The sequence below is a fragment of the Furipterus horrens genome, unplaced genomic scaffold (genome assembly GCF_987537825.1).
Source record: "Furipterus horrens unplaced genomic scaffold, mFurHor1.1.pri manual_scaffold_2, whole genome shotgun sequence".
Lineage (NCBI taxonomy): Eukaryota > Metazoa > Chordata > Mammalia > Chiroptera > Furipteridae > Furipterus > Furipterus horrens.
The window spans coordinates 120,710,741-120,735,840 of record NW_028327172.1 but is presented as its reverse complement, the minus strand read 5'-3'; the positions used below and the strand labels follow the sequence as shown (position 1 = coordinate 120,735,840).

The following is a 25,100-nucleotide window of genomic DNA, read 5'->3' as shown; positions in this document are numbered from 1 at the left end:
ATGAACACCAATGTCTGCGTGGAGCCCGGGCCGAGCCCGGAGGCCCCGGGCTTGCCCAAGGAAAGCCACCTGCCCGAGGGGGCCCTGAACAGCCTTGTGGATTACAACTCGGAGATGGAGCGCTACCGCTCGTTTGCCACCTCCTTCTACAAGACCAACGGGGGCGCCTTCCCGCAGGCAGCCAAGATTGCGCGCATCACCACCCCCATCTTCCCCAGCAGCGCCGCCGCCGCCGCTGCCGCCGCGCGCATCGGCATGTCCCCCTGGAACTGCGACAACGCGGCCACCGCCGCCGCCACCGCCATGCTCTGGGGCAGCGGCGGGGGCGGGGGCGGCGGAGGGGGTGGCGGGGGAGGCGGCGGCGGGGGAGGCGGGGGCAGCAGGAAATCCTCCTCCGCCGCTGCCGCTGCTGCCTCTGCCTCCGCCTCCTCCTCGGCGATCCTCCCCGCTGGCGGTGGCGGCGGCGGCGGCGGCGGCGGCGGCGGTGGCGGCGGCGGCGGCGGAGGAGGAGGCGGAGGAGGAGGAGGCGGCGGCGGCGGCAGCGGCGGCAGCAGGACCAGCATGCACCACCGAAACGACTCCCAGAGGCTGGGGAAAGCTGGCTGCCCGCCAGAGCCGTCGTTGCAAATGGCAAATACTAATTTCCTCTCCACCTTATCCCCTGAACACTGCAGACCTTTGGCAGGGGAATGCATGAACAAGCTCAAATGCGGCGCTGCTGAAGCAGAGATAATGAATCTCCCCGAGCGCGTGGGGACTTTTTCCGCTATCCCGGCTTTAGGGGGCATCTCATTACCTCCAGGGGTCATCGTCATGACAGCCCTTCACTCCCCCGCAGCAGCCTCAGCAGCCGTCACAGACAGTGCGTTTCAAATTGCCAATCTGGCAGACTGCCCGCAGAATCATTCCTCCTCCTCCTCGTCCTCCTCAGGGGGAGCTGGCGGGGCCAACCCGGCCAAGAAGAAGAGGAAAAGGTGTGGGGTCTGCGTGCCCTGCAAAAGGCTCATCAACTGTGGCGTCTGCAGCAGTTGCAGGAACCGCAAAACGGGACACCAGATCTGCAAATTTAGAAAATGTGAAGAGCTAAAGAAAAAACCTGGCACTTCGCTAGAGGTCAGAGGAGATGATTTCTTGTTTCCCAATCTACCCCCTTCCCTCCTTACTCCCCTCCCCTCTCCCCTTCAGGGCTTCTTGTCTGGCTTCAAGATGCAGTACCCCTTTCCTGAAGCTTCATTCAGGTCGTAAGATACCGTCGTAGGTGGTGTGCGGGGGGGCATGGCCTGCCCTGCTGCACGTGGTGTGGACCCGCCCTCCGCATGGGGAGGGCGCACCTCCGTTTTATCTCTGGGGGAAAACTAATGTAATTGGTTTGAAAAATCAGAAGTTTCACATTCAGTGTGGTAAAAGAATTTCCCTTGGTGGTTTAAAAGGCCCCCTCCCCCTTGTGATTATTTAAAAAAACATATCTTCCCGAAAGATTGGACACCTCATATCTAAGGGAGGCTTATTAGTGGCCCAGTTGTTACAGTGAGGACACAGTTTGTGGCACACAAATCTATGTGCCCCTTAAAAAAAAAACACAGAGACACAGTAATTATTGAAGCTGAAATACATGGATTCTAAGGGGGATTTTCTACTTCTAAAATACTTTTTCCCCCTCATGACACAGTGTTTCTGTTTCCCATTTTATTTTCTGCCTACCTGGTATTTTTTAAAGAAAGCAGAAATATTATAGAAAGCTGAACACCCCCTGTAATTTTTAAGATGTTGAGTTAGAATTTAAGGGATACAATTAGTTCATGTAGTGCAGGTGATGGTAAGTTTATTTATGAATTGTTTTACATCGCTTCAGAAAGGAATAACTCCTAAAACTCAGTTACCAAAAAATAGTGCCTTGGGGGTTTGCATTGGATAAAGTAACCATTTTGTGGTCACAGATTGTTCTATACACTAAGCACTGTTTTGGTTGGCACCCTATATGATCAGTAAGTTTCCTTTTACTATAAGTCCTTAAGAGAGACAATGTACCGATTACCACTAAAGTAATTGTTAAAGTAGGGTTTTAATTCTGTTAAATACAAAGATTGGTGTGTCTGGTGGAAATTTCATATGGTAATCTGATCAAAACAAAAAGGGAGAAAATGGAAAAACACAGGTAAATGGCTTTGGTGGTATTTTTAGCAAAGAAATATGGACAAATAATCATAATTACCTTCTTGATGAAGTTCACAGAGTAGATGGCTAGATATTCATATGTACATGAGAACATAGGTGGTGGATTTAGCATTTGGGAGTATTCTATGGGCTGGATTGTAGGAAGACAGTTGGCTCCCACAAGTTATCATCAGAGGGGCACCTGCGCAGTCTTTAAAAAAAAAAAAGAATGTGAGCATTACTTAAAGGAGATTTCTCCATGAAGGACTGGTCTTAGAAAGAATAAAAGAGAAGAGTTGAAGATCTTTCTTGCAGGTTTGAAAACAAATAAGATACAGATTTTTTATTAATATAAAATAAAGCAAAAACACTTTGGGATTTCAAAAAATAAAAATCAGTATATGTTGATAATATTATTACTTGTGATTGGTTTCATCAAAATATTGCATTTATTCCTCTTTGTAAGAAAACTCATCTCTGATGAAAATTTGACTTTACTGTGGAGTGGTTTATTACATTTTCTTTGGCAACTCTGCTTAAGCAGAGATAATAGCAATTATAAAAGTGCAGGTCCGTATATTTTTTTAAGCGGTAAAAATTAGTATTTAGGTTTTGAATTTCCTTTTCTGGCTTAATTTATTTTAATTTCTCTAGGTCTCTAAGGCCCATGGGAAATGAAAATTTAGTTCATCCTGAAATTTTCTATTACTGCCCAGTTGATAAGTATTACAAGGCTTTTATTTTTCCTCTTGAACTATATATACTATCTGGATTTGGTGTTGCTAGTAGGCCTCATCTTTAGCTAGACCCATGGCACTGCCTGCATACCAATTTAGTGGTATGTAGTCAATAGGGCCACTGAATAATTCTGATTTATTTAGTAAATAACCACTCTGAAGGAGCTTACTGTGAGTGGCAATAGGTTTTCTAGTACAGGTCTCTAGGCTGATATATCTACCTAAACAAATTTCATAAATTTTCTTTTTCTCCCTTTTGATAGTTTTCCCACAAACTTGTGATGTTTATTTTCCTTCCACATTCCGCTTACCTATGATTCCATAGTATTGCTTTTTCATTTATTTTTTAAAATCCATATGCGTAAAAGCTCCATGACTCTTCAAAAGGTGGGGTGTGAATGGGAGGGCAAACAAAATTCTCTCTTTGTAGAACTCTCTGAAGATGTTTTCCTAACTTCATACTCTTCCCACCAGATATTGGGTCATACATAGTTCAAAGCTAAGATTATTAGTGGATTGCTATTTGCCAGAAAGAAAGCAAAAGAAGTTGTGAGGTTTGGGTTTGTTTGTTTAATTGACTAAGATTCTATCTAGATCATTAATAAAAGTCAGTTGTGGCATGATAGCCTTAATCACATATATAACCACACAGTTAGGGTTGGAGGAAACCAGCTGGCCACATGCCAGAGTGACAGAGTTGACGTGACTGAACCAAAGCTAGAGCAGTGGTTGTGGGTTGGTGAAAAGTCCTTCTGCTGACCTGTTTCCCTCTCTAATTTGGTTCCTGTAATTTCTCATCATCTGTGGAGATACTTTAAAGACTAGATAGAGGCCCAAGCTGAAGATAGTGATTTGGGAATTTATTATGGATATTACCTGTGGATTTCAAGGGTGAGTTCAGTAACTAGTATTCGTTGGATTTGACTTATAGACACCATTAATAACTGGGTCATAATCATTGCTTATATTCTTATTTATCGCTTCAAACCTCCTGTGCCCTTCTCATCTTTTACTTATTCTTATCCCAAAGATTGGAGGCATAATCAGATTTTCAGGGCAAGTAAAATGAAATTAGGATACACTCACATGGTTTTGTTGGGATTCTTGTGCATGTCTTTTAAAGCCTCTCATGTAGCGTTCCTTTTTAAAACTGCTTTACTTATTTACACATTTTTTACATAGTCTCATGTTAAGATAGCATCTTAATACCTCAGAAATATGTCTATAAAATCACACCCTTAATATATTCCATATGAGAACAACATACATAAAACTAACTTAGTTTTTGTGTGGTATTGTGCACTGTATATTTGCATTAAACACTTGAATTAGTCAATTACTATATTTAAATACCACTCATCGTTAATTATTCAAAACAGTTATTACAAATGCTGTATGTGACTTATGTGACAAAACTTATCTTAAAAACTTGTATCCTGAATGATCCATACTTCCAGCCAGATAGCTTAAGAAACATGTGATTGCATATTATGATATAAATTACATAATAGCACTTTGTCTCATACAAAGGTAATCTTTTCATATTCACAGCAGTTCTATTTCTTATACTAAGATCTAACTTTAAAAAAATTTCCCAACCTGCTATGTATAGCTCAAGGGATAAAATTGTCTTGTGGGCAACCCCAGCCTCTTAGGCTCTGAATATTGTTCAGGTGACATGATTGATCTCTGTGGGACAGCATTAGAGACCACACAGATCTGGTTTCTCTCCCATTAGCTGATTTATGGAATTACATTAGTAAGCAGCGCCTCAGGAGATTTCCCTGCCCCCACTCTTGGCTCTCTGCTGTGAGTTACACACTTTCCATGTGTTGGTGGAGGGACTTGAAAGGGACACATTATAATGAAGACAGTGAGAAACTGTAAAGTCAGGAAAAAGGACAATTCTATTCTCTTTCTTTTCTCTCTTTAAAATTTATCTGCTGAATATACAGGCCAATGATAAATTTCCACAAGTTGGGTTGAACTTCTAAGGGGTTTGGTGGAAGACATCTAGATATTGACCCAAGATAAGAGTGTTTTAGGGGAAGAGGGACACATTTTTTATATATGCTGTTAAGTTCTAAGAGCTCCAACCACATAAATGGCAATCAAAAAATTGTGGACAAAGCATTGTCTGGGTTTGTGTGGGAAGATGGCACCTGCTTCCTGAAGAAATTTATTTGTAGGTCATAGTAAAATAGGTGTGCCACTCACACTCAGAATCTGTGTAGATAAATAATAAAACCAGTCAATAATTGAAAATGTCATAAGTTTTTGAAGTTTGGTGACTTAAAAAATTTTTAAAGTAAAATACAAATGTTTTATATCATAAATTGAAACACCTACTAGTTTCTCATTTTACATCATACTTTAAAAATCAGTTTTCAGTTTCAAGAATTAAAAACATGCCAGTATAAACATTTAAATTTGTGCTGTGCTTTAATCTCAAAATGCAAATATATAACAATCAAAAGGAAAGCAGAAAGTTTTCAATACATTCAAACAATAGTATGTTAGCACTAGAATGCAATAAAGAAAGAATGTAGGAAAAATATACTGAATTTCATAAATGATAAGGAAAAAAACAGAAAATTTCATCTTCGACTAAAGTCACAAAATAGATTTATTTGTAGCTAAGGTATCAGACTGTAATACAAGTTAAATAAAATTATCTTCCCATCACCAGGTTTAATATGATAGTTGTTTTTAAAAAAACATACATTTTTGATAATTCCTAAATGAAAATAATATTTCTCCCCACCCAAATGTCATGTAAATTATAAACAGTCTTTTGAATGGCAATTAGGAATAGTAAAATAAAAGCAATTAAGATCCATTTGTACATTATCCAATAAGAATGGTTGTTTGACACTCAGCCTTCTTCAAACAAAGTACAAACAGTCAGAAAGTTGATCAGAACAAATAACACCAAAAAACTGTAGACTTTAATCAGATAAAGAAAACATTTGGATATTTTAAATAAAAATGGAAATTGTACCTCATAATGAGGGAAATCAAAGTTACTTGAGTTTTGAACTGTGTAAAAATGAATTACTGTATTGCCCACTGTTTACCTGGACGAATAGGTAAGCATTTTGTACAGTCAGACTTAGAGACTGATAAATGCAGAACAATTTAATTAAAAAGCCTGTAAGACTAGAAATTGAAAGATGTGTAAAAAGAAAGGGCATCATCCATATTCAGTCTGCTTGACCAGGTTGGAGACTAAAGCTCTATATTGGTGTGACCCTAGACACACTACTAGAATATTCTTTATGGATACAAAAGTAAAACATAAAACTGTTTGAGTATTCCCCCAAAATGATTTGCAGGTTTCATAAACTGTTCTGAAGTAGTTGATGCTTTAGAACTTACTCTTCAACTTCAGCAGGTCAAATTGTCTGAATACGTAGTTCACTTTTACCAGAAAACAATCCACTTTTCAAGCATAACAAAATGTCCTGCTATTCAATAAATTTCACAAGAATAGATAGACCTGCTTCCATTTCTGACATTTATTTTTACTCACATTATACAAAATACTAAAAACTCATATATTCATCATGCAAAAATATCTAATTAAATTAGGTTAAATGCATGATTTATTGAAAGTCTCATGTAAATATACAAGTTGGAGAAAGGACTACTCTTTTAGCTTTCCTCTTATTTTTAGATTGTTTTTTAAAAGGTAAAATGAACCCAAATTAATGGCAAAAACCGTTTATTTTTATAACTTTGACTTTTCAGTCACTTATTAGGAGGTGAGATGACCTGCCTGGGGAAGCCAAGCACTCCAGAAAATAGTATTTTTTTACAAAAACTTGTTTTCGGGGGAGTTTTATTTTTTTTAATAAGTGGGAATTTTGAAGGTTTTGCACATGTGCAGCTTTATTCTTTCGCTTGTACAGCAGTGGTTCTGCTCATTCCTAACGTGCTTTATCACCCAGCATTACACTATGATCCTTAGGCAGTTCAAAATCTTAGGGGAGGGGCATGCGGGTAGTTCTATCCTTCAGTCATATCTTGTTCCATCACATGCAAACACCTGTGCGGAAATTGAATTATTCTGCAGGGTAATCGAAAAGCCTCCCTGCATTCAGCATCATATGTTTTCTGTTGTTTATTGAGTTATGTTGCACCATACTTCAGATGCGACAGCCATTTAATAATGTTGAAGACTTAGCTCTGCAGGGGCTAAAAGGATCCCAACAGGCTTGTTAACTTCTACTCTAAAACATTATGAGGAATATTTTTTCCTCTGTGAAACTTTGAGGCTTTCTCTTAATTTATTTTAAGAGCATAAGATCCATAGTCAGGTATGAGAAGGAGCCTGTTAAATTTTTTGGTTTTTCTATTTCTTAATATTTAACCTACCTATTTCACATTATATTTTTTATTAAAAGATGTTGGCAAAGCAAAAAAAATTACTTTTTAAAAAACTAATACTAAAGCTGCATTTCTTTGATATATACCAAGTATAAATTATAATAAGAAAATATACTACTAGTTTCTTGAATATTTACTTACAATTAAAAATTATATTTGGTCCATGTGGCCACATTTAGATGTAAGGTTGTGGGAAGAGTCAGTAGTATCAAATAACTTACTACTCTGACTTACTCATCTGTAAAATGGGGATACTATCAGCCTACCTTGCAACATTTTAATATTGTGTATAGGTTATGTTTTTTGCATACTGAAAGAAACTATGCAAATTCTTGTTTCTATTTTAATCATCAATAAAAAGAATAGAAAACAATTATATTTAGAGATAATTCAGTGTGACAACACGTTACTTATAGTAGTTAGAAATTAAAGCCCAGGTAGGCTGTGTTGTGGCTTGCATTTTCTGAACATTTGTTTTAGTCATTCAGTTCACCAAAGATCTGGCTTAATTTCACTTAAAAAGAGGTAAACTCAATGAAGAAGTTTTTTCTGCATTTATATCTCTCAAATGCCCAGGAAAACTGTTCAAATTACCAAGGGCAGTCAATGTGGTGAGCCGATTTAGACATTTTAGTGCTCTTCCTCTTTCCCCACCAATGGACACTACCACCATTAATGATCTTTTAATAGAGTGTGTGTGAGTGTGTGTGTTTCACTTTACTAACTCAGTGCCTTCGTTTGGCTACTATTTTCTTTATTTGGACAGACACAGGGAATTGTTATATATATGAATCAGTGGGTTTAAAAAATAATTGTAAGGAATAAGTGGTTAAATGCTCATCATGAATTCTAGTTGGAGAACATATTCAACAAATACTGGAATAGTGTAGGGTTACTTTTGTTTTGGAAGATAGGCATGTGTGTGTTGGGTGGGGGATAAAACAGACATGTTGAGATAAAAAGTGAATGAAGTGACTATGCAGAGCTTTCGTTTTTCTTTTTTATATGAGAGTATTTATGATATGGAGAAAGTTAGTGAGCAATGATAGAAAAGGCTGGTGGTTTTCTGGGGAAAAATATGATAAATAAACCCTAAAAGATTTGGAATGCTGACCAACACAGCATTAAAAAAGGAGAAAGGAATTTTCAAGCCAGGAAGCAATGTAGTACATATTGTATTTAGAAGGAATGTTGTCAATGTAAGATACAGAAGTTTTCCAGAAAATCCAAACTATAAAAACAAGGAATATTTTCATGGCCTGACTCAGTACATTTGATTTGGGAATCAGAGATGATGCTCAGGTTCAGTGGGATGGTAGTTGAATTAGAGACAAGGAAAAACATTGCATTATAGCTGACATTATTTTTACCTATGCTTTTGAAACATTTAGTTGAATAATTCTAAAGTGTAACTAAAAGAGAATACATCCAATATGAGAGGGAAATGGGATCCCATTTGGATCTCATCTGCATCTAAATATCTAAATTCATATTTCCAAAGTGAAGAAAGTGTCGGACTATGGGGAAAACTGTGCTGAAAGTGCTGTTTCTTGCTCAAGGACTTAAAAAAAAAATACCCTGAATGATTGATAATATCAAAGAATAAAGATCAAATGGGATGAGAAGAGAAAGGGATATATATTTATAGATCAGGAAGAGTAATGGGCATTTCCGTGTATTTCAGCAAATCTAGCAAATTACAGGGAAGATATATTTTGCCCAAAGCTTTACATAGAGATAGAATAAGTTAAAAAATAATAATGGACTATATAAATTTAATTGTGTGGAAATGATGATTCTGTGTGATGGTGAATTAGTGACAGAAAAATAACTTTGGGGGAAAGGCTTATCTATGTGAAATGTTCCTGTTTATAGGTTAAATGAGGTCAGTGGTGGTTTTAATTGGGTCAAATATAAGGAAAAGGGATAAAATTCTCAGTTGTATGTAGATGGATGAGAAGTGAGAAGATGTGGAGTCTTCTATTAAACCTTGAGTGCTTTGCATGCTCTAATCTTCATTCACGAAAAACAAAATAGAGACCACTGGCTTTTCCCATCCCAAAGGCATATACGATGTATTGGATATTTAATGTAAGGCTGCTATATAGAGAGTTAAACTCGTTATGAGGTGAAGTGGTATTAGACTTTCCTCATGTTATTTATATGACATTGAGCTGTGTTTTTCAACCTTCAGGAGACAGCACATTAGGAGTCCATGAACCCAATGTGTTCGCTTACCACCAGGATTTTTACAAAGTAGAATAGATAGAGAAGAACAGAGAATGTGCATATATATTGTTAAACTTATGTTTCAGTTATGTATGTATCCATAAATGTATGTGTATGCATGTGATAGGATGCTTTGTCAAATGTACTTCTAACTGTTGGTTGCAGTAAAAACGTTTGAGAAACACTAGTTCAATAGCCACAATACTATCAAACAAGTCTGTAGTGAGGAAAGAAATTATAGTTGTGAATGGAAAAATGTTAAGATAAAGAGTAAAATTTAAGTGTGTCTATAAATAGTGTCTTGACTATTCCTAGGCAGATCTGTACCTTTTCTGTATATTCATGAATACATAGTATATTACTAAGCATGTGGTAAACAACTGATCAGTTCAACAAATATTTAGGTAGGACTGTTAATTTCTAAGACATTTAGTAAATGTTGTGGATACTAGCACACACAAACACATGTACACACATGCACACATATGCACACACATCCTAGCTTAAGGAATTCTCATTTTTCTTTATTCCTAACTGCCCCTTTTCAATATTCATGTAATTTCCTAACTCTGTATCTTATTTCATCCAAGGTACTTAAGTTTCCCACCTAAGATCTTAATTCTCAGTTCAAGAAATGAAAACACTTAAAATGATACAATTGAAATTTTAGAAAACTTGGAGCATCTCACACGTATTTAAAAATCTTGGGATTCCTTGATTCATCCCTGGCTTAGTTCTTCCCCAGATCTATATAAGAAATACAAACTGCTACCTATTATCTCTATTTGGCTACATCATGTGGATATATAGTGTAGTATTAAGTTTTCCAGTATTCCAGAATTTTTCAAGAAATAATCAAAAGTAGAATACTTGCCTTGAGCATTTGAACATACTGAGAATCTATAGTATGACTTGTTATTTCAAACATATTTTACAGAGTACTAGAAACCCTCGTTTGACCTGATCAAGGGAAAGGGCCATATAGAAAGAAAGAAGTAAAGGAAAGAGTTTAAAAAGTGAGGGAGGAAAGATGGGTGGGCAGGCAGACCGACCATAGTGTTACAGATTAAAGGGAAATCATAAAGGAGCCCATTGGCAGAAAGGATTATTAGGCTCAAGCTTATCTTCTTGAGTCTTATTTAAATATGAAATTAGTGTAGACGGTTAATGTCTCAAATTTGGGGGGAAGATGCCATGAGTGTGGGTCCTAGCATTGTTTCTTTTAATTTACATGATTTCCTTCTAATTTCTTTTTAAGACTAATTCTTTTAAGTCTACAATTAGAAATTTAGAAAGGCCAAGATGGGAAAACCAGTGTTCAAAACGAATGATGGCATTTAGGAAGACATAGCCTATCCAGCATCCATAAGCAACTAATTGTTCAAAAGTAGTGTAATTTTTTAAATGACTTAAGGAGACCTTGCTGAAAAATACAGAATTGCATGTATAGAAAAGACTCCAGAAAAAAATTGACAAAGAATATTAACCACTGCATGTTATAAAGCCTATGCTAAAAAAAGTTAGGCTTATTAATTTACTTTACTAGTTAACTCTGTGAAAGTTAATATGTCTGCACAAGATGGAGGACATGATATTGACAAAAGTAGAATTAGTTCATGCAAATTCCCTGAGGAAAAATTTGAATCTAAATACTTGAGGTCTTGCTGATGTCATGGCAGTGGAGAATGCTTAAGAGTTCATATCCTCATAATGAGGCAGATTAATGAAAATATATTTCTAAAGAGCTAAGTAATGTATAATAACTTGATAAAATTAAATTCTAATAATTGTTGACTCTGTACCTTTTACTTTTATTATTTCGAAAGAACATTAAGGAGAGATACCAAAAAGTCAGAGTTATTGTGAATGTGAACATTCGTTCAGATGACAATTGCATTTATTTAAAAAAGTTAAAGGAAATACCCCAAAAGCTAAATATTATTCTCAGAAGAATAGTTATAACCATGTACATTACTTTGATGATAATGTCTAATTGACTTCAATGATTGAAATTTTCTCTAAATTCTTCTAAGTAATTCATGAACATAAAACATGCTTTGGTTTCTAGGTTGGTACTCAGTGGTTAGATTCTTGTTAGAGAAGATTCTGAACCAGATGAAGTTCAATGGCTACAGCCAAATGTTACAGAACTTAGCTTAAGAAGAACATTTATGTTAAACTTACGTTCACTTGTTACATAATATAGAAAAAATAAATATTTTTAAAAACTCTCTGATCTGTAATAATAAAAGAGAAGCACCATAATTTGAATTGCTCTTCTAAAGGCTAGGTGTAACTATTGTATTTTACTTGAATATAAGCTGGAGGCTGTCCAAATCATAGCTTTCATAATTTAAAAAAAAAATCACCTCCTAATGTTTTTTTAGTCCTCTCCTATTCCCTCAGAATTTACATGAATGTTTCTTCTTCTCTTCAGTAAAGAACAAGAAAGTTTACTATCTGCTTTGGAATTAACCAAAATTTTCAATATGGTCCAACAATGTGCTCATTAAAAGAATTATTTTGTTTTTCAATAGCTGATTAGCAGTGTTCTCACCTAAAGGAATTGTTAGATGCAACAGGAATTAATAGAGTCACTTTGAGGGGGAGATAAAATTATTTAACTTTGGTCTCTGCTGTGTGTGTGTGCATGTGTGTATTCAGATTTATTTATAATATAGCCATCTATATTTGTGTAAATATTCATAAAAATATATAAACACATAAATAAAATGAACATTAGGTATTTTAATGATTCTTGACAATAGATTATTAACCTAAATATTTCTCTTTAAATCTCAATTTTACTTTTAATTTCCCTTCCCACTCACTTTTATACAGAAGATTAAAAATAATTTGTAAAATAATTTTTAAAAAACATCTTCCAAATTTGTGGATCATGGAAAAATTTTCCTTTGTGCTGGTGTCATACTATTATAATTTACTTTTACTTTTTTAAGCCACAAACAGTTGAATCACTAAACTACCTATTTATAATATAGTAACTTTACTTCTTTGTTGGAATAATGTGGTTGAAGTGTTTTCACCAAAATTAATTGAAATATAATCATATATTGCATTAATCAAGGGATGGGCCTAAAAAAGTAGTTACATTTGATACCAGCGCCAAAAGTGGCTGCCTTTTCTGCTCACTTCTTAACCAGTGTGAGTCATGATTTTAGCTCTTACTTTCTCTCCTGCCATGTCACTCTTGCCTGATAAACAAATTCCCCTTTCGACAGTGGTTTTCCTAACAAGCTCCACCATCATATTGACTTGACTTAGGACCTTTAAAACATAATGTATTAACTCTTCTTTCCATTTACCAAAGTTAGCTGGACTTACCTTCTAAAGTTGTGCCATCACAGTCTAAAGTTTTGCAATCGCAGTGGTGAAGGTGGTACTGTTCGTGTGGAAGGAGCAGGAAGAGGAAGAGCCCTCCTATTCCCAAGGCAGAAGGAGTTGCAAGAGCAACAGGCCGCAGAGAATCAATATTAATGAAAAAGCCATGTCTAGTTTTCTGCCATTAATCAGAGAAATCCTGGCCACAGATGTCAATTTGGAAACCAAAAAAGTAAAATGCTCCTTATCATCACATTTAAGACCCCCCAAAATCGGGTCATGAAATTATCCCATTACTTATTTGGTGCCTTCCTCCTTTTCAAGAGGGGTCTAACATTCCAGTTGGTGATAATATTGATAGGTGTTTTTCAGTTTACATCTGGATAATGGCCCAAATAAGATATGAATATAGCAGAGTCTTTACAGTTTATATGATAAATGAATCTGAATAATGAGAAAAGTTAAACTTACATATAATACATATTATCTATACATATATATTACAGCAGAAAAGAAAGAATAAGGTATAATTTAAAAAGTGGGAACAGTGCATATATACATCAACCTACATATTTTTTAAATTAAGGTATTATTAAAATATAAAGTTCTAGTTTATAATAGTAAATTATCATTTATCATAAATTAATTGTCTCTCAGACTTAACCGACCTATACTATACCTGTGCTTGCTAATAATTCTACTATAGTTGCTGGACTATGAATTTTTTTTATTTTTTATTTTATTTTTATTATTTTTTAATTATTGTTTTTCAATTACAGTTGTCCCATTTTTCCCCCATTGCTCCCCCTTACCCAGTGGACTATGATTTTTAAAATATGCTATTTATAAATAGAATATAGAAAAATATTTCTGCTACAACTATTTTGGAGAGTCTCTAACATTATTAGCTAGGTATCATTTTAGACCAATTAAATATTCAAAGATTTGTGTTAATGTGCATGTGTGTGTGTACTCACATTCATAATATTATATATAATGTAGTTTTTCATTTACCCAAGTCGGTTTTGAAATTTTCTCAATAAAATAGTTAACCTATATAACTTGATATTTTATCATTCTTTGTGAATGAAATCATAAAAAAGTTTTTTTCACCATCAGGGATTCTCTTCCTTTTGTTCATCTAAAACTCCCTAAAGATTGAAACAAATATAATCAAATATCTAAAAGCAAACAATGGGACTTGCTATTATCTTTTATCATATTTACTCAGATACTTTTTATTGCAAACTGTAGTGGTTCATTAAGGTTTTCAAGTTTTGAGGTGAAGAGGCAAATCAATTGCAGTAGGTATTTCCAATTTCAAGACCTTGGATGCCCAGGAGTTTAAAAACTTACCATGGATTCCTCACAGTGAGAACAATATTTCAGAATAGTTTACAGGGCGGTGTATTGGCTAACTACAGTTTCAAATGCTTTGCTTTTGGGTGGGAAAACATCATTATATGTGGGAATCAGAAAATTATTGGATGACTTATGTTTCTTTAATAATAAATGAGATTGGAGGAAATTAGTTTTTGGTTAGTAAAAGAATAACAGTACCTCAAAATAATGACTTCATCTTGGAAATTGGTGCATTAGAGTCATCTTGTTTCACAGTGGAATTCTGAAGCCTAGACAAATCACTGAGATTTTTGATTGGAAATTAAATGAGTAAATATTAGGAAGATATATTTAACTTTACTTACAGAATTTGCTAACATCATCATTGTCTCAATTTATAATCTACGCATTTTGAAGTATTTTTTAGCATTGAGTCACTCTTTGAAAACTCATATCTAGCTCTATTAAAAATGATTCATTTTATTGTGTCTGCAATACTGCTACATTTTACATACTGTATCTAGATATGAATAGCCAATCCCACATGTCTCCATATGTACAGAGTAATAGATACTCCAAATTCAATTTTTAAGAGGTGAGTTTTTATTAGACTTAATATATATTTTAACAAGATGTAGAGGCCTGATCAGCCTGAAGATACCATAGTCCCCATGACTGCTTAGCAGACACCAAAAAAGAGAAATTTAGGCATAATCCTTAAAGTGTCAGCTTTTGGGAATATTACTTATTTTGTTTAATTATTTTTCATTGCTGATTTGATGAAAATCAAAGTGAAATACATTTCTTCCAGAGACATGGATATGTATTCATATTTTTTAGAAGTAAATGTAAAATATACTTGGGCATTCTTCTATTCAAAGAAACATACTGACTTTTTAAAGTTATTTAGGAGGGAAATATGCTGGCTCATATAGGGATGAATTCCCCAGAACACCATGCTTTACAACAGAGCAGGAAGGGGCAAAAGGGGCTGCAGGTTTCTCCCCAGGCCTCCTGGGAGCTAGGTTGCTGTTCCTCCGTGTTTGCACCTGCATGAGCAGCAAAGGCTGCCTTAAACAATGCTGATCAACTTCATTCTGTTCTTTACCTCCCTGCCTTCTCTTCCTGGGGAATCTGGCGTTCCTGTCACTCAGGATAACGATTTCCTGCAAGCATCACTGAGATCCAGAAAGTCACTGTAATCTTATCAAGAGTGTGATTCCCCAGCTGGGACTCAAATTTATATAACCCAGTGGGAGCTGGTCAGGTCGCATGATCCCCCAAGTTGGTCCCGGGAGCTCCTGCACCATTTGAAATGGAAGTCTTCTGACAAAGACGACCTCATTAGCTGACAAAATTAGAGAAGATATATCCCCCAATTAATACATTCAGAAACCTGTAATTTAACCCAATATGTTGCCTGTGAATTTAACCAAATATGTTTCAGCATTGCTTCACCCATCTTGAAAAGAATTTAGTCCAGGTCTAAAATGAATTTCCAGTGAGCCCAGTGGAATTCGGGCACGAGATTGGATATGCATCCTGCGTTTTGTGTGGCCTATGGGACACTAAGGAGCTCTGTTTGTTTTTAACCCTGAAATAAAACTGTTAGAGAACATTCACTTCAAATTTCTGGTTGAATGCCTTGAAAATTTGTTCTAATTGATGTGCCAGTGTTTTTTGTTTGTTTGTTTTCTCACGTATTTCAAGTAGTTACCCAACTAATTATTTTTATGCTTTATGACCTCAAAGATATTACTATAAGAAAGAAATCACTTTTAAGAGATACTTCCCTGCTTATCTTTTTCTTTCTCCTGGAGTAGTAGATTGTACATATCCTTATATATGGAGATACATAGAGGCCTCAGTGTATGCACAGTAATAGGTACACATCACAGAACTTTTTTGTGACAGCTCATGTTAGTACAGAAAACCAGCTCTCTGCTTTTCTTACTGCATTATCTAATTTTTGTGCTAACAAGCATTGAGAAGTACTTACCTTTTTTCTCACAACAATGACCTTTCATCTCAGGTGGCATTTTATAAAGCTTGCCTTTTCCCTAAATATTACAAATAACAGTAGTGGAAAGGGTCACATGCAGAGCAAAGAACTGGAAAAAGAAATTTAAAAATGTATCTAAGACATAAGGAGTGCATATAATTTTTAAAAAATGTACTTCACATATTTTTTGTTTATCTTTATAAACATATATGTTTATCAAGATACAAAGTTGTATAAGCATATACTTACACTCTTGTTTCCAGTTGGCATCTGAGAGTGAGTTGGCATCTCTATCATATACTATACGTGTGAATATGTATGAATATATGCACATGTTTATTTTTCATATGTGAATCTATTATTGCATGGATATGCTTGAATCTAACTGATCTTGTTAGAAAAGACTACATTTATATAAGTATGCATCTTTAAATAAAATATATTCTTAGTTGGCATTGGGCAGCAAGTTAGCATCTGGTAAAAACTTCTACGTTTTCGATTACTGCATGTGTGTGTGTGTGTGTGTGTGCGTGTGTGTGTAAAGCATGTAAGAGCATATATAATTATTACACTTATCACTAAAAGTTAATTTGAGAAAGCAGTAAAGGGTTTTTTCTCAAGAATCAAGCAAATAATGGGGATCCAGATATGAATAGTGAGCCGAAGAGAAGAAAATGGATGAAACCATGAGGAATGAGGAATAAACTATTAGTAAGATATGCACCATTTTTTATAGGAGCAAAGGGCCTTTTTTGTTTGTGCTTTTAGAAACTACTTCACTAGTTAAATATTTTTAGGGCAAGTTTGGATTAGATACCATTAATTTATTCTTAGCACATTCATTTTGAAATTTATTGTGTTGACTAAGAGGGAAATTTATGAAAATCATTTTAAGTATAGATAGTGGAAACAATTTTACTGTCCAAAATGGTTATTTTATATATTTAATTTTCAATTTACACTTTATTTTTAGATGACATTGCTACAGAAGGACTGTGTCAATCAAATAAGTCATGTGAGAAAATAAATAAAAGCTAACCCCAATTATCAAAAAGTATTTGTAGTAGAATTTTTAATGTTTTTTTTTGAAATATTAAATACAAGTGCTGTTAACACTATGTGTTAACACTCTACAGGGTGTATGTATGTGTGTGTGTGTATTCTTCTGTACCTACTAAGTATTTTGGTAACAGTCAACATACTTATTAATATACTTGTTTATCCTCAGCAGCCATTTTATAGTTTACACAGGCTTGTTGGACTAGTCTAACAAGGAATGAAATTAACTCTACTTCATTTGCCCTTACAAGAAAATTTACTCTTAGCTTGTTTCTTATGAACCTTCAATATATACTCATGTGATTGTTTTATAAGAGAGAGTTTGGCATGATGAATTGCTATAATGTTAATATATAGGGGAAAAGGCGAAAATTCAATAGCCTATCTACTACTTAACAACAATAAAAACATAGTAACTGTTAGGTTTTAGTTTAAATGATTGCTCAAACTTTTGGTGCTAGCTTATTATCTCTTTGGAATATGATAGTGTTTTTATTGTACAAGAGGATAGTTATTCTTCATTGAGTATCATTGGTTAGTATAAGTTTGTTTCATCTGTATGACATGAGTTTATTAAAAATGCAGAGTTCCTTTAAAATAGTGATATATTTTGTCAGTATTGTTCTGATTAGATTATATGTAAGAATGTTTAGCATTAGTAGTTAAGTGATAGAAGTAACATTTATATAATATTTATTGTAGTCCTGTCATAAAAGAAGTTCTCCAGAATAAAAAAAAAAAATCACTGAATTCTAAAACATCAGCCTTACAGAGGATGCATGTGTATGTAGCAGATACAGATTTTAAGCACACTTGCTGGGTGGTCTGCCTACTATGAACCGTACCATTTATTCTGATTGCTATCCATATTCTAGACTGTGTTTTCTCTACTGCTTAGACCAATGTGTTTTAGTCATTACATTTAGTAAATTCGCATTAAATTTAATATTCTGATTTTTGTAATGTTCTAAGATTGAACATTTATTTTTATTAAATGTTGAAATATACAAATCACTGTGTTGTATCTTGCTGACTAAAAATATTGCTGAAGTATAAAGGAGAAAATTCTAATTTTATATTGGCATAGAAAGAAAGCTTAACTTGTTTTCTTGCTCTTTTTTTTATAGAGAACACCTGTTCCCAGCGCTGAAGCATTCCGATGGTTCTTTTAAAGCAGTAGTGTATCTTATTTTCAAGGCATTTGGAAGTGAAGGGCAAACTAATGTCTTGATTTAAGAAACTGCTTAGTCCACCACTGAAGAAAATATCCAGATATTATTTTCATTTTAAGTATAGGGGTTTCTTCACACACAAAAAAAAGGAAAAGAAAAGAAAAGAAAAGACATATAAAAATAATCTAGGAGCTTGGGGAATCGGCCAGTCTATTTACTTTCACTACACTGATTCTTTGATGTAATTTAGCTATATTAGTGAAGTTGTTGTCTATTTTGAAAGTGGCTGTAAAAAATAAGTTTGGGTAAACCCCTGCTGTAAAATCATGTATCTTTGCAAAGTACATATCTATACTTCATTTTCAAATATATGTGTTTCAGTACTGTAAACTGTACAGATAGCGGCTTGTATTTTGTGTGTTTAGACACAAGGAGACAATCACGTCTGAGCATCTATGGAGATTAACAGTTTGTACACAACAGTATGGTTCTGCAAGTTAAATCTGGAGCAATAAATTTTAGCTTTAAATATTTTTTGCCAGTTGTTTCTAGAAGCAGCAAACAGTGGCAGTTTTGCCATGTATCTTTCCGTAGAGGCTTGATGCCAAGTTTTACAAGAAAAAAAAATGATGATGCATCCGGCAATTACCTGCAGTTGTATTGTTATAGGAGGGGAAGATGTGATGAGAGTTTCAATTAATCTTTTGAGCACTATATTAGAGTAGTGGTTATGCACTTGCATTGCTTACAAACGAGTTGTACAGAAGGGTATACCTCCCAAAACTTAGTGTAGTTGACTTGTCTTGGGTTGCACTGTAAGGCGGAGTACTCCGAGTAGTTGAAACATGCAGAGTCAGTTGTATAATTTTTTAAAACTGTTTTCTAGGATACAGAATAGGGGGGAAATTCCATGACTGAGGGTTTGTTTGTTTGTTTGTTTTAACAGCCTAGCAAGGGCTGTATGTGTTTTTTGTTTATTTTTTGCCTTATTTTTTTTGTAGGAAAAAAATAAACACTTAATAAAATGTATCCAAATGTTTTAATTCCATGTATAATATTAAGTGGGTAGTTTTGGTTTAAAATTTGAACACACCAAGGCTTCTTCACTGAGGCATGGCTAGGTATATTTTTAAGTTAAAAGAATTAAACATGTTAACAGAAGTGAGGCTTTCAGTCTTTTGTTACCTTCTTTTATCATAGCCTTCCAGTTGGACCAATGGACTTTCCCTAGGCCCTTGGTGGAATGTTCCATTGCTCCCATTCCCATTCTTGTCACCCAAAGATGCTGTCATTCCTGAGAAGTCAGGACCCTAATGTGTGGAATTCCATAAATGCAAACAGCCCCCAAACACAAAGGAGTAATGCTTCATAGGACCCAGACTTCCTTTTCATGTAGGGTTTGGTTTTCTTATGACAGTCAGGGATCCTAAGGCTGTCTCAGTTGGACAAATGTTATTTGTGATGACATGATACCTAAGAAGTTTCTTTCTTTTCATTTGGTCAGATGAGAGAGACTTTTCAGCTTCAGCAATAAAACAGAGTTTAGCAAAGACACATAGAGTATTGAAGTTGCCATGTTATTGTCATTATTATTCTTTGTTCTTTATCCACTAGCCAGTTATTTTAGCCTATAACATTCATTAGCCTTTTGAAACAAATTTAGCAAAATGGATGATGCGAAGGAAAGTAACTTGAGAAAGGGTGATGAGAAGGACTGCAAAACTCAGAAAGACGAACAGATAAATAATTTTAAAAAGCTAGTTGTAGTTTTGAATGGGAAATAATATGACAGAGGAGATTTTTAAGAATGTGGAAGGAACATTCTTCATAAGAATGCTGGAGGGAAGGGTGGATAAGGTACTAACAAGTGCCAATGTGGAAAACAAGTGTGCTTTAACTTGCCCAGAATATGAATGCAAGGTCTACAGTTATGGTCCAATTGCCTTTTGTAGGAAAATTCATTATCTATTACACCTATCCATGTCTAGAGAAGAGAGTTAAATAATCACAAACTAATACATACTGTAAATTAGTTTTGAGATAGCTTTCTATTTGCTGTGCATTCCTTTGAGGTTTTCTAGCTAGAATTTCTGTTTCAGCTGTGGGAACAAGAGCTATATAAATTCCTTCTAGTTCCCTTTTTGTTTTACCTATTTTTAACCAATTTGCTAATTAATTATAAGTAAGTGAAAACTTACTTTCACACTGAATGGTAAGCTTGCCTTGCTCTTTGGAAAATGACGATTGTTATTACGGGAGTAAAACAAACTTCTTTCTCTTCAGGTTACATAAGGCATATAACAACATGTAAAGATCTCATAGCAATGTACTGAGAGTCTAAAATACATGGTAGTGTTGCATGTCTTGATGTGTTTTTGTTTTTCTGTTTTCTTAAAGTATAATGAATCTGTATATTGTAAAATGTGTTTTACATGTCAATTCAATTTTTTATGAAAAAGTCTGTTGATTATTAAAATAGAAATGTGTAGCTTTTCTTTAATTCTTTTACGTTCTTATTCTTGACATTGTTCTTTTATACCACCCATTTTTTATGTTTTTGCTAAAACTCTATTTATATAATGTAGGATGAATATAAAAGTTCTCGTTGATGATGTTAAAGAGAGAGATTACTGTTCTGGTCTCACTCCATTTCTCTTTTTTCTAAGTCTATGTACCAAGAACTCATAAAGCTTATCATTATAATCCTAAGAAGGTGATTTAAAGGTTTACATTTTCATGATTTAAAAACACCAATGAAATGTAACTTTTAAAATTTCTCAGTGTATGTTTTTTAGTTAGCACCAAGAAATTCAGATTATGCAATTAAATTATAGATCTGGTGGACTATCAATACAACTTAAAAGTTACTTATCAAATAAGCCAAATAAAAAGCTTTGTAAGAGAGGTCTACCTACATAGGAGTCTTGATTTGTTTGGGTGTAGGTGAGGAGATGCCATATTCTGTCAGCATTTGAGGAGAGCATGGAAAATTCCTGGGTGTTGATGGATAGTACACCAATTTCCTTGTCAGCTGTCACTCAGCACCCTCACATCACAAGGACATCATAAAGCAAATCTCTTTTCAGGCCTTTATACTAAAGTGGCTTTCTGATAGATTCTACCTGTCTGTGTACAAGTGGAGGCATGTATCCAAGGTAGACATGTATCTGTGCTCGGGAGAAAAAAACTAAGTCTTCCTCCATTGTAAGAGTATATAAAAACGTCCCCCGGTTGCTTAACTCCAAATACCCAAATTCCTTCTTTTAAACACATTTATAGGGAGCAAGAGATGGTGAGCTTCCTATGAATTAATATTAAGCAACACTAAAAAAAGTAATATTCCCTTTATGCAGAACCCCTGGCATGTAAATTGTACAATTAATCCTAAAGCATATAAAGTCTTTAAGCTGATAGTATCTGTAATCAAATAAAGAAAAAAGGAAAGTGGTTAAATGAACACACCATTCAGGGTCAAATATGTTCAGCAAAAAGCTGTAGTGGGTCTTTGATCACAGTGATATCAAACAGTCCATTCTCATGTAACAGCTAAATGTTTCAGATTTTGTTTTCATTACATTTGGCAGTTTCACACTGAGATCTGTATTCCTAGTGAATAGAAGACAGCTACTATGTTAGGAGGGATTCCATTTTCACAACTGCAAGGAAGTCAGAGATGTTTCAGGAGCATGGGCCACAAAATGTACTCCTTTCACAGTGTTCTCCTATTCTGAACTGTGCAGTTATCTATTATATTTCCTAATAGATATTTGTGTAAGGTGTATGTATGCTTGTGCAATTATTAAAAAAAAAGCAGTTTTGGAAAACAGTGTATTTATTAAAGAAAATTACTTATGGGGCATGTACAAAACTGTAAAAAAAAAAAAAAAACTTTAAAAAACACATTTGATTTGCCCAGTAAAGTTGTTTTTGTGAAATTTATGTGTTGTTGAATAAAGGACTTTAGTACTCAAAATATCTCTACTTTTCATGAACAAAATTTAATTTGTGGTATCTTAAGTAATGAGCATATAATCCTGAAAATCTAATATTGTTTATGATAAAGTTTATAATTCTTCACTTACTCTTATGTTAGCAAAATGAATACTGTATGTAAACTTTCATAAACTATGCCAATTTTCTCATTTTGTTTTTTCTCATATGTTTTGTTTTTCTCATATATTTAAAGAAGGGGGGAAAAGAACATGATTCTTTTCACATTTCCAAAGAATATAGTTTTATAGAAGGCTTTAAAAGGCAACCTAGAGGAATAAATAAATATATCCAAACTTTTTTCCTTCTTCTCCATCATAAGTGTGTCAGGAGAAAGCAACCCATGAATTTCTTGAGTATGAGAAGTCCTGGTGGTAGCACTTGGAAGTAGAAATGTGCAACACTGGAATCCTGCCTTCAGCCACTCCCAGCAGTTCTCTGAGATTAAATATTTATTGTGCTACTTCTTTTTTATTATGGAATATTGTGGTCCACCCATGCTGCTTATTATTTTGTGGTGAATGTGCTTAACCCTTATTTCACTGCTTCTCAAACAAAGATTTAATTTTTTTGATGTCTTTTTAAAAGAAATGTAGGACTCGGTTTTATATGTTGGAGATCTTTAATATTGTTACGAACATGGAACTTCAAACAATTGAGAGAATTCACATCCACAGAAAATAATGCCACATTAGAAGTCTTTTGTAATTCTATGAATTGCAAGATACACTCTGTTAGTATAATGTCACAAATATAAAATACCTTGGCCATGACAGCAGAGTTAAATTACACAGGGTGATAAAAAAGAATTAGGTAACTTGAATTATGAAAGTCCCTGGATACTCAGCAATTGTTCAGGTGAGTCGCTATGCTTCTCTATTATATTTGGTGTAAACAACTGTACAGCAAAATATAAAACTGATTTTTCATACATAATATTTTCTTATCTGAAATTTTCAAGGATACACATACTTGGAGGCTCATATGTAGTGATAAGAGCACAGTTCTTCAGAATAGTTTAACCAAAGATGAAGGGGCAGGAGTTCTATAACTTATTTAGACATTGAACCAGCTAAGAATTTCATATGGTTTCTGCAAAATCATGTTGTTTCAAAAGTTTTTATTGGTAAAAGATTTTTTTTACATGTTTTATGCAGAAGCTATTCTCCATTTTTACTCGTCTTTTTATTCTTAATGGAGAGAAAATGTGATATGAGGTAAACACAATGCATGCCAATTTAAGATTTTAATTGCATACACTAATCGTAGTTATATGGGAAATTTTTGCTTTCTTGGAAATTTTATTTCTAACCTTTTATTCTAATATCTTGGCTTAAGATCTAGCTTTGTATCCTTTGAAACTCAGATTTTCTGGCCAATTTTTAAATCAATATTTTTTATTTTTCAATGTGTTTATATAAAATGAAATGTCAACCAAATTATTTTTTTAGTCTAAGTCTGTACTTTATATACAGAGTGTTAATTAAGACAAAAGTCATTTTGGTTAGCAGGTGGCATAATTTCATGAATTGGAAGCAGTATACAGACCTCTTTTCAAGAACAGTACTTTTAAAAGCTACTTTTATTATGTATAAATTATATGCAAAGCATTTTTTAATATAAGACAGAATTATATAACTTTAATAGGTGCTACAAGACTCTAGTTGCTTGGTTTGAATTATAATCTGCTTATTTTTCTGAAAAGTGATGTATTTAAAATTATATGGATGGCTTCAGGAAAACTGCGAGTTGGAAGGGATGTTGGAAAAGAATGTTTAAATGGTACCATTTAACCTTTGAACCATCATAAAATGTGTGTTGCTGAAAAGTCTTATTCATTGTACTATTCAAAAACTTTTCTCACCTTTCCAAAAATTACCTTATAATTTTATTTATAACTTCTATTTATTTATAAATATTTACATTTTGTTTATGAATATTGACTTAATATTTGTGGGTGGAGATACATCAGTCCATGTTTGTGTACATCTTTGTGATTTTTTTTAGTCAACAGAGTTGAAACCATGCCCCGTAATAGGAAAAAAACTCTTAAGTTATTTATTATACATCATTTGTAGAAAAGATTCACCATTGTGCAGTTGCAGTTGAATTTGATGACTCAGCATCTTATACCCCGTAGCTTATTCTCTGGGAATCAGAGAATTTGGAAAAGTTACATGCAATCTTTTGGTATTTTTAGCTCTTGAATGGGTTAACACTTCAGTTCACTGTGTCCAATTTTCAGTCATTTAAACAACTGTGTTAAAAGTTGTATGTACATTTTGCTCCCCAAATATTCATATAATTTGAACATCTTAGTTTTGTATACTACTGAGCTGTCTATTTATATGTGTGTATATTTGAACTTCAACTGCATATGCATCCACTAATAGATGACAATCCACAGCTTTCATACTTTGACCATTATGGTAGAGGGCTTTATCCCCTCCCAACCCTTAATTTCATGATGTCTACAGAAGCAGCAGTGAGAGAAACGCTGTGGCTATTTTTTGTGTGTTGGAAAACCAGAAATTGATTTAATTTCTCATTTACTTAACTAGTATTATTGTGTATCTTCAATATATCAGCCAGTGGGGATATCAAGATGAATAAAACATGGTTTCTGACACCTTTACCATTATGAAGACACTCAATTAAATGCTTGAAATAAATCATCGTCATCGG

General features: G+C 34.4%; 1 protein-coding gene across 1 annotated transcript; it reads left to right on the top strand.

The window, feature by feature from the left end:
* Positions 1-19,341, top strand: CXXC4 (CXXC finger protein 4). Its single transcript, XM_090267973.1, has 2 exons — positions 1-1,113; positions 18,381-19,341. The coding sequence occupies exons 1-2, from the start codon at positions 1-3 to the stop codon at positions 18,423-18,425; spliced, it is 1,158 nt and encodes a 385-aa protein (XP_090124099.1). The 3' UTR covers positions 18,426-19,341.
* Positions 19,342-25,100: the final 5,759 nt, after the last annotated feature.

Excerpts from the sequence above, each read along its gene's own strand:
- CXXC4 (XM_090267973.1), top strand. The coding sequence starts at position 1 with ATGAACACCAATGTCTGCGTGGAGCCCGGGCCGAGCCCGGAGGCCCCG. Across the intron at positions 1,114-18,380 it reads AACCTGGCACTTCGCTAGAG|AGAACACCTGTTCCCAGCGC; the intron begins GTCAGAGGAGAT and ends TTTTTTTTATAG.